Below are 9997 nucleotides of genomic sequence, written 5' to 3' on the forward strand. Positions count from 1 at the left end.
CTCACCATCATGCCCTGCCCGGTCTGGCTGGCCGGGCCGGGCCGGGCCCCTGGCTTGATTGTCGTTGTTAATGACCCGGACAGTAGGGCAAGACAGATCAGCCGAGATGCTCTGCCTGCCGGCTTATCCACGGCGGCCTAGAACGACTCAATGATTTCCCAGCGAAAAGTTGGGCTTCCATGTTCAGTGCCGCACGCCGTCCCGAGCAAACCGTAACTGCTCCCATGGCAGCCGTCGGCGCTGCTCATGCCTGCGAGCTCGTCCTCTGTTTAATTGCGCTCCAGCGAAGGTAGTTGACGTCTTTCTTTAATTGCGCTCGTCCTCTGTTTCTCTTCGAACACGGCTGGAGTACATCGTTCAGTGTCTGTCAGTGGCAGTGGTGCACGTACCAGAGACCAGGACCTTTCAGCAAAAGTGGCCTCCGGAGCGGAGAATTAGATTAGACGCAAACACCAGCATTAACAAGGAAATAGAGATTGATTCTTACATGCAGACAAGTCATTGCAATTGTGGGGGGCTCCAGTGGCTTGCAGGCCGGTACGATATTTTTCATTTGCCAACAAGAGAAGCTTTCAAGGGGGGAAAAGAAAAGGCGTACTCACTTTGTTTTCTAATGTATGATGTCTAGAACAAGTAATCAATTTAATCAAAAAACGTCATGTATTCAAAACCTGAGGAAGCAGTAAACTTAGCAAATTCTCCTCCATCACTAAGTTAAACTCATGGCAGCCATTGCAATCACGCATGGGCTAAAAATGTTGTATGTTTTCTTAGCTACCAGGTGAACGGACCTATAGCTGAATAGTTAGATGGTTGTAGTAACACTCTTTTTTTTTCCGGGTGTAGTAACACTCTTGAGGTTCTGATTTCAACTCTACGGGGGAGCAAATTTTAGATTGGGGTTAAAAAAATTCTTCTTGCTGGCGTGATTAGAGTTCAAAGGGTTTTCTCGTCCGGAAATGCTGGTTGCTTCCTTCTTAATTAAATTCAGTCCAGTCGAGTTTTCTTTGGCTACCAGAGTCCAGGAGGTGTTGTGCTGAGTTGCATTATTCAGTGCCACGGCAGTGGTGCCTGCATGTCGTCGTGGTACCTTTTTGCGAAAGGTGACGTTCGGAGGGAAGATTAGATTACAAGCTAACAGCAGCATTAACGACGCCACGAAATTGTTGTTTCGGGAGAAAAAGGAGGCATTAGTACACACGTAAACAAACAGTTGAAATTGACCTCGCATGGCTGATTCCAGCAGCGTAGCTGTCCTCATTGCTTTCGTAGGACACAAATCAAGGAAAGCTGAGGAACATGATGGCGACCTGCCCCACGCAATTAGGCTCCGTTCACTTTCCAAAAAGTTTGCTACAGTAAGTATCACATCGAATTTTCGGACAATGCATTGTTCACTTCTGATTTCTTTCTTGGTTCAGATGGGGAATGCAGCAAACGCCAACAATATACAGTGTCCTTCAGTGGTAGACAACTAGACAAGAGTCACTGGACTGGGTACAGAAAGTAAGAAACTTATTCTTACAAAACCTCAGTACTGTATATATAGTAACTACACTGTGTTTACATTTGTACTATATTTGTATATGCCCTTATTTTACCCATACTGAAAACAGGAGAACAAAGAAACGTTAAAAAAACATTGTTAAGGACTAAGGAGAAGGAGTAACAAGGACGGCTAGGAAGGGAGGGGGGGGATTAATAACAAAGCACAGTCTCTAATAAGCTTCCGTTTGGTCTGTGTGAAATGCCTTTAGGAACAGTTTATATACGGTAGTAATTTATATCGCTGGAATTCACAGGTTGAAATAAACCTCAGAAGAACTCGAGGTTGAAGTCGCCGACCACGGCGCCCCGGCTGATGTCGAAGTCGAAATGCGGCAGGCTCTGCTCCTGCTGCCCGTGGCAGGGCAGCAGGAACTTGTGCTCGAGCGACTGCTCCTCGCCGGAGGCCCAGTGCAGGGGCGCCGCCTCGCCGCCGTCGAGCGCATTGCTCGCCTCCGGCGCGCAGTTCCAGTTGCTGCTGTTGCTGGAGCTCTCGCCGTAGCCCAGGTTCTCCGACACGTCCAGCACGCTGCTGTAGTCCACGAACGCGGCCGCGTCCTGCTTGCCGCCGCCGCCCAGGTGGCCGTACAGCGCGGCGCCAGCGGCCGCGTCGAAGCCGCCGCCGAAGCTGTCGGTAAGCGGGAACGGGTCGAACACCTGCTGGTGCTGCTGCTTCGGCGCGAAGCCGCCGGCGTCGGCGGCCGGCGGCTTGTGTTCCTGCGACGCCGGCTGGTCCAATGCCGCCGCCGCCGCCGCGGCGTCGGCGGAGATGGGCTTGTGGGTGGTGGGGTCGATGCCGCGCTGGCGCAGCTTCTTCTTGAGGCAGCTGTTCCAGAAGTTCTTGATCTCGTTGTCCGTCCGGCCCGGCAAGTGCGACGCGATCTGCGACCACCTGCACCACCCACCGGAATCAATTCATCGGTATTGGCGGCGGCGGCGTCGCTGGATTCTCGCAACCGCATTGCAACCCGCAAGCGTGGCGGCCGGGGCACCTACCTGTTGCCCAGGATCTCGTGCAGGCCGACGATGGCGTCCTCCTCCTGCTGCGAGAAGCTGCCCCGCTTCAGGTCCGGGCGCAGGTAGTTGATCCAGCGCAGCCGGCAGCTCTTGCCGCACCTCTGGAGGCCCGCGAGCTTGGGCACGGAGCTCCAGCATCCGACGCCGTAGCGGATGATGTGGTTGTAGAGCTTGTCGTCCTCCTCGGGCGACCAGAGGCCCTTGCGCAGCTTCTGCTGCACGCCGGCGGCGGCGGCGGCGGAGCCCGCGTGGGCGTGGCGTCCCATTCCCCGCGCGAGTCCGCCTCCGCCCGACACGGGCGGCCGAGGGAAACAAGGATAGGTGGTGAGCAGCTACCTCGTCCGTCGGTATGCGTGCGCGTCACTGCCTGTGCATCTCTATCCGCCGAGAGCGGCCGGAGGGGTATATATGGGGAAGCGTGCCGAGAACTGCGCACGTACGGGAGGAGGGAGTTGGAAGGGGAGGGAGGCGACGCAGCGATCAAGTGGGTTCGAAGCAAGCCGGCCGAGTAGAGAGAGAGACAGAGAGAGAGCTGCTAGCTTGCACAGCAGCAGTGGATTGGAGCTTAAGATACCTCCGGTCTGTGGGAGAAGGTGGGATTAAAAATGGCGCGGTGTCCTCGGGAGGGAGAGAGGCAGAGTCAGGGAGGATTGGAGGAAGCGAGTTGTGTAACAGCAGCAGAGTGCAGAGAGAGAGAGAGAGAGAGAGAGAGAGAGGTTGCTGGCTGGCGTCGCGCGTTGCGGACCGCACCGACAGGGGACGGGAGAAGACGGAGGAAATCGAACAGGCCGGGGGTTAGTTGGGGATATGACGGAGATTTTTGCCGCCACGGCACACGGTTTTATTGTGACATGCCGTACCACCACCATTAAGTCTTGTTTAGTTAAAAAACTTTTGGAATTTTTAGTAATGTAGTACTTTCGTTTGTATTTGGTAATTATTATCCGATTATGGATTAACTAGGCTCAAAAGATTCGTCTCGCAAATTACAGACAAACTGTATAATTAATTATTTTATTTAGCTATATTTAATACTTTATGCATGCGTTCAAAGATTCGATGTGATGGAAAATTTTGTAAAGTTTTGGAATTTTGGATGCAACTAAACAAGAGGTAAGCTCCCTCGTCACTCGGTCAGGGCGCAACGAAAAAACGCAGCACCTGTAGTACTGCTCACCAGCTGCTCTGGTAGTAACTAACTAACCCGGCCGCCACGTCGGTCGAGCCGCGCCCGCGCTTACGTTGCTGCCTGCGATGAGAATGAGAGCATGCCAGCCGGGGCACCACCCCAGCAGGTGTGTTGCTGCCGACTGGTCGCGTCCCATCCTGATCGATCGGCGTCGGGCTGGCCGGCGGCCGGGATCGGGGTCGTCCTCCGCCGTGTAAAAGCAGCGCTGATTTTCCCCGGAGGCGGAAGGGGTTTAGCCTGGCGAGATCACTGTCTCCCCGATCCGGGTGCCGATACTGCGCGCGCGGTGCCGCCGCCGACAGTTCCAGCAGCCACCCGTGGCGTCGGGCGTCGTCGGAGGATGCCGAAAACCACAGGAAATGGTGTCGGATTTCTGAGCGTTTTTGTTCAAGACGTGCCACCGTATCTTGGTCCAAATTGAATCTGTCCGGAAGCTCGGTATGGGAGAGGGAAAATGTCGCGAGGTCAATGTGATTGTGATCGCCGTAGGGTTAACTTTACCAGTAAGGAAAAAAAAACTAAAGATGGCCGATGAACATGTTTATCGGATTTCTTGGAAATTTATCGGATTTGTCGTTTTTTTGGATAAAATTTTAGAAAAAAATTATCAAACTGTACACAAAATAATCTAGATTATCTCCAAACAATCTAACAAGAAAAATAAGATATGATAATGTATAGAAATGAGAAGATATATGGAGGGAGGGGATCAGCATGGATGCGAAATTACCGAAAATTTTCGACAAATCGGCCACCACCGATAAACATGATCATCGGGTTTCTCGTTTTTTTTCTCGTCGAGAAATTTTTCCCTCGCCAGCCCAATCATGATGTGATGCAGGTTGATCGTTTTTGGCGTGTGTAGGACAAGAATCTAAGATACCAGACCTTACGCAATAAAGAGTGGAAACACATATATAAAAAAAATCTTATTGCACATCTTAGATAGAAATTATGCACTTATGGTATGTGAAGTTGAACCTTAGTTTTTAGCCTAAATCATGAATGGTTTTGCCCAGTTTGGGCGTTGTTCCTCTTTTTAATATAATCGGCAGCTCTCCTGCTTGATTTGTTTCAAAAAAAATGAATGGTTTTATCAATTTAGATAGTTTAGGGTGTACAAATAAATGAGGTGCTTTGGATAAAAAGAACAAAATGGCGCAGTTTCGTGGGCGTGTTGGGAATAATGTGCTATGGCAACATGGTGTAATAACCAACGTACTAGTTCTAGAAACATTTGTCAAAAGCCTGAAAGCTCGGTGAAAATCACATAATAACCGCTCCGGTCTCATCAGCTGCAAGAAAAGCTAGCTTAAAGGGATCGATGGATCGATACCGGCACAAAATCAAACAATTCACCGGAGGGTCCCAGATGGATACTCCACATCACTGAAGAACAAGCAGCTATCTAGCTAGCAGTTCATACGCGCGCACCTGACAATAGCAATCGTATTCGTACGACGACCACCAGCAAGAAAGGAACGGGAAAGCGCGATACAGATGTTCAGCTCTACGTACGGACCACCGATCGGTCGTTGCCTCGAGGATCGGACGGACGCCGGCGATCGATCGATTGCGCAATCATTCAGGCGTTCAGCACACTAAAAGCGATTGAGCGAGCTGATGAGGGCCGTGCTGGGGCGATCATACAGCAAAGCCAGCCGCATGATCATGCAGGAGAGAATCCGCACTTGGCTCGCACGCCAGAAAAAGAAACAAAGCGCCAAGGTAAAGGCGGCAGCGTGCATGGTGGAGCTCGTGTGTGTGCTGACCTTTTTGGGAGGTTTTCCTGTTCTTTAATCAGTGGGTGCAAGAAACTCAACTCGTGTCGTGGGAGGTAGAGTTCTTTAGTTTCTCTTTCGTTATGACCAGACGACACTATTATTGTTACTTGTTCTTGACAATAGAGTGCATTGTTGTCACGAGGGGAAACTGGAAACATACACGGCCAAACTGTAGCTAGTTGTTTAAGCAGCAGCTGAGTACCGGGATTAGTACTAGTAAGTACCCTCGTTAGTGTAACTTGAAGACTAGTGCCAAATGGTGACAACCACCGTACCGGTATAGTATAGTATGCAGAGAGAGAGAGAGAGAGAGAGAGAGAGAGAGAGAGAGAGAGAGAGAGAGGAGAGAGAGAGAGAGAGAGAGAGAGAGAGAGAGAGAGAGAGAGAGAGAGAGAGAGAGCGAGAGAGAGAGAGAGAGAGAGGAGAGAGAGAGAGAGAGAGAGAGAGAGAGAGAGGAGAGAGAGAGAGAGAGAGAGAGAGAGAGAGAGTTGCCGAGGAGGCCTGCAACCGCAAGGGATCGTCGACAATGATGTAGCGGGACGGGGGAAGGGCTAGCTAGCGTGCGTTGGAGAAAGCATGCAGGTTAGCGTAGCACGGAGACCATCCACCCGAGGTTGCAACCACGGGCCGTGTGGGAGTTTGGTGGCCTATCAGGGTCGCGCTTAGCGTCTCCAGCCTGCTGCTGCTGTACTTCTCCACGCTGCTCGCTAGCTAGATTTCAGTTGGGGACCTGTCTAGCTAGCCATAGCTTGGTACTCTCCTAGCTAGAACTAGAAGCCCCTAACGGTCGTGCACCTGCATTGTGCTCGATCTTCTCTCATCTCAGCTGCAACTGCATGCATGGACAGTGAAGTAAAGTACCCATGCATTAACTCACTCTTCAGACAGGTGACCTGTTTCTTGGGAGATTTTGGGCACACATGCTGGAGCAGGCAAGCAAAGGATACCGGCCATGCATGGAACTCATGCTTGTCTGATCCCCCCTTCATTCAGAGGGCTGGGAGTGGTTTGGATGCATGGCTGAGATTAATGCTTGGGGTACAATGCATGGTACTCTGTCAGATCGATGATTATTAGTGACAATTTCTATGGGTTTCGGTGAGAATCTTGACTTCACTAGAGATATGATGCCCGCTAAAGTGCGAAAGCTTTCACCAATAATTGACATCTCGCCTGGTAATAAACCTGCTTCATGAGTGAAACTCAAGGCATGCATATCAGTAAGAGCAACGCTGATGATTTAGGGTCTGTTTAGTTCGTGTTTTTTTTATTTGGGTACTGTAGCATTTCGTTGTTGTTTGATAATTAATGTCCAATCACGAACTAATTAGGCTTAAAAGATTCGTCTCGTCATTTACAATTGAACTGTGTAACTAGTTATTTTTTCAACTGTATTTAATGCTCCATGCATGTATCTGGAGATTCGATGAGATGAGTACTGTAGGAATTTTTTTGGAACTAAGGCCGTGTTTAGTTGCGGTCCGTAAAGTTTTTGAAAAGACATCTTTCTATGTTTGAAGTACTAAACATAGATTAATCAATAAACGTATAATGCGCCCGACACAACTTGCGTCAGTGTATCTAGACGTCGCCCTCTCCCTTTTCGTATCTGTTTATTCCTTCAAGGGAACTCCAGTTTCAGTACCGATCGAGCTGGTAGCCGGGGCGCCCGGATACGAACAACTGCTACGACGTCCGGCATGCATGCCGTGCTGGTACGCCTGGGTATCTGACGTTGACGCTCCTTCAGAGTTCAGACAGACACGTAGTCGAAAGAGAAAGGAAGAAGGAAATTATGGGAATGCGCCACCACCATGGATCATCAGTTCATCAGTGTGAGAGATTCATCAGAGCTGCTATCACGTCTACGAGTACGTGTACATGGTGGTAGCTAGGGGTGAAGAATCCTATCGTGCATGCATGTCCCTTGATGATCCTGCCCCACTAATAACAATAACCAGCAATGATTTACCGTGGTGATCGAGTGCGTGTCCCTGTTGTGGGGAAAACAAAAATTAAAGGACAGACCATCCTGCCTGATTCTCTCATTACGCGAGGCTTGGGCCTCATTTGGTTTCTTCCTAGAAGATCATAGAAAACACTTTGACCGTTAATTAGGAGTACTAGCCTATCAACCCGTGCTTCCGCACAGGCTAATTAAAATTAGTATAAGAATAAAGTCGATAATTATAATTATATATCTCACGCTTTTTTCATCAATTAAATATTCTAACAAATACTCTAGAATATATATTTATCATTATTTAGTTACAATAGATTTTATTTTGCATCCCACCTCCACATGTATTCGATATATATTTAGTTGAAGTATTTGTTCGTAAATTGGTAGTCTTATCTCTTCCATCATACATAAATACATGGTGGCACATCATGTGTAGTATTTTTATATAAATAAAAATATTAGTAATTATAGAAATTGTAATTTAGATTTTTTATATTGATACTTTAATATTTCATTATAATTATATAATTTAAATTTAGATTTAAGAGTAATTTAACTTCTAATAATGATATAATTGGATAATTTATATGCAAATTTAGGGGGCTATTTGTATTATAATGGCATAAGTGGGTAATTTAAACAAAGATTAGGGGGTTGCTTTAGATTTTTTATAATAGCATAGGTAGGTAATTTCGATACATGTTTAGGGGGTTACTTTAGTCTATCTTCATAATGACAGAGGTGAGTAATATATAAGGAAAGAAAACTGATCCGATGGCTATTATAATTAGAGTTGTTAGATTGATGGCTAGATGTTTCTAATTTTTGTGAGAATTTATAGAATTTCTCTATTTTTTAGAGTGTCCACCTAGGATCCTAGGTGGCTTCATGAGGAGACTTCAAAGGAGCCTCCAATTAGTAATAGTAAGATTGATATTTTAATATTTTATTATAATTATATAATTTAAATTCAGATTTAGGAGTAATTTAACTTCTAATAATGATATAATTGGATAATTTATATGCAAATTTAGGGGCTATTTGTATTATAATGGCATAGGTGGGTGATTTAAACGAATATTAGGGGGTTACTTTAGATTTTTTATAATGGCATAGGTGGGTAATTTAGATACATGTTTAGGGGGTTACTTTAGTCTATATTCATAATGGCAGAGGTGGTTAATATATAAGGAAAGATAACAGATCCGATGACTATTATAATTAGAGTTGTTAGATTGATGGCTAGATATTTCTGATTTTTATGAGAATTTATAGAATTTCTCTATTTTTTAGAGTGTTCACCTAGGATTCTAGGTGGCTTTATGTGGAGATTTCAAAGGAGCCTCCAATTAGTAATAGTAAGATTGATACTTTAATATTTTATTATAATTATATAATTTAAATTCAGATTTAGGAGTAGTTTAACTTCTAATAATGATATAATTGGATAATTTATATGCAAATTTAGGGGGCTATTTGTATTATAATGGTATAAGTGGGTAATTTAAACAAAGATTAGGGGGTTACTTTAGATTTTTTATAATGGCATAGGTAGGTAATTTAGATACATGTTTAGGGGGTTACTTTAGTCTATCTTCATAATGGCAGAGTTGAGTAATATATAAAGAAAGATAACTGATCCGATGGCTATTATAATTAGAGTTGTTAGATTGATGGCTAGATGTTTCTGATTTTTGTGAGATTTTATAGAATTTATCTATTTTTTTAGAGTGTCCACCTAGGATCCTAGGTGGCTTCATGTGGAGATTTCAAAGGAGCCTCCAATTAGTAATAGTAAGATTGATACTTTAATATTTTATTGTAATTATTTAATTTAAATTCAGATTTAGGAGTAATTTAACTTCTAATAATGATATAATTGGATAGTTTATATGCAAATTTAGGGGCTATTTGTATTATAATGGCATAGGTGAGTAATTTAAACAAAGATTAGGGGGTTACTTTAGATTTTTTATAATGGCATAGGTGGGTAATTTAGATACATGTTTAGGAGGTTACTTTAGTCTATCTTCATAATGACAGAGGTGGGTAATATATAAGGGAAGATAACAGATCCGATGGTTATTATAATTAGAGTTGTTAGATTGATGGCTAGATGTTTCTGATTATTATGAGAATTTATAAAATTTCTCTATTTTTTTTAGAGTGTCCACCTAGGATTCTAGGTGGCTTCATATTGAGACTTCAAAGGGGCCTCCAATTAGTAATAGTAAGATTGATACTTTAATATTTTATTATAAGTATATAATTTAAATTCAGATTTAGGAGTAATTTAACTTTTAATAATGATATAATTGGATAATTTATATGCAAATTTAGGTGGCTATTTGTATTATAATGGCATAGGTGGGTAATTTAAATGAAGATTAGGGGGTTAATTTAGATTTTTTATAATGGCATAGGTGGGTAATTTAGATACATGTTTAGAGGGTTACTTTAGTCTATCTTCATAATGGCAGAGGTGAGTAACATATAAGG

At 44.9% G+C, this 9997-nt stretch overlaps 1 protein-coding gene across 1 annotated transcript; it reads right to left on the reverse strand.

Annotated features, from left to right (window-relative positions):
• Positions 1-1424: 1424 nt before the first annotated feature.
• On the reverse strand, positions 1425-3292 carry LOC120675383 (myb-related protein Hv33-like). Its single transcript, XM_039956595.1, has 2 exons — positions 2542-3292; positions 1425-2437 (listed from the first exon to the last, which is right to left on the reverse strand). The coding sequence occupies exons 1-2, from the start codon at positions 2826-2828 to the stop codon at positions 1816-1818; spliced, it is 909 nt and encodes a 302-aa protein (XP_039812529.1). The 5' UTR covers positions 2829-3292; the 3' UTR covers positions 1425-1815.
• Between the last annotated feature and the right edge of the window lie 6705 nt (positions 3293-9997).

The sequence above is a fragment of the Panicum virgatum genome, chromosome 5N (genome assembly GCF_016808335.1).
Source record: "Panicum virgatum strain AP13 chromosome 5N, P.virgatum_v5, whole genome shotgun sequence".
Classification (NCBI taxonomy): Eukaryota; Viridiplantae; Streptophyta; class Magnoliopsida; order Poales; family Poaceae; genus Panicum; species Panicum virgatum.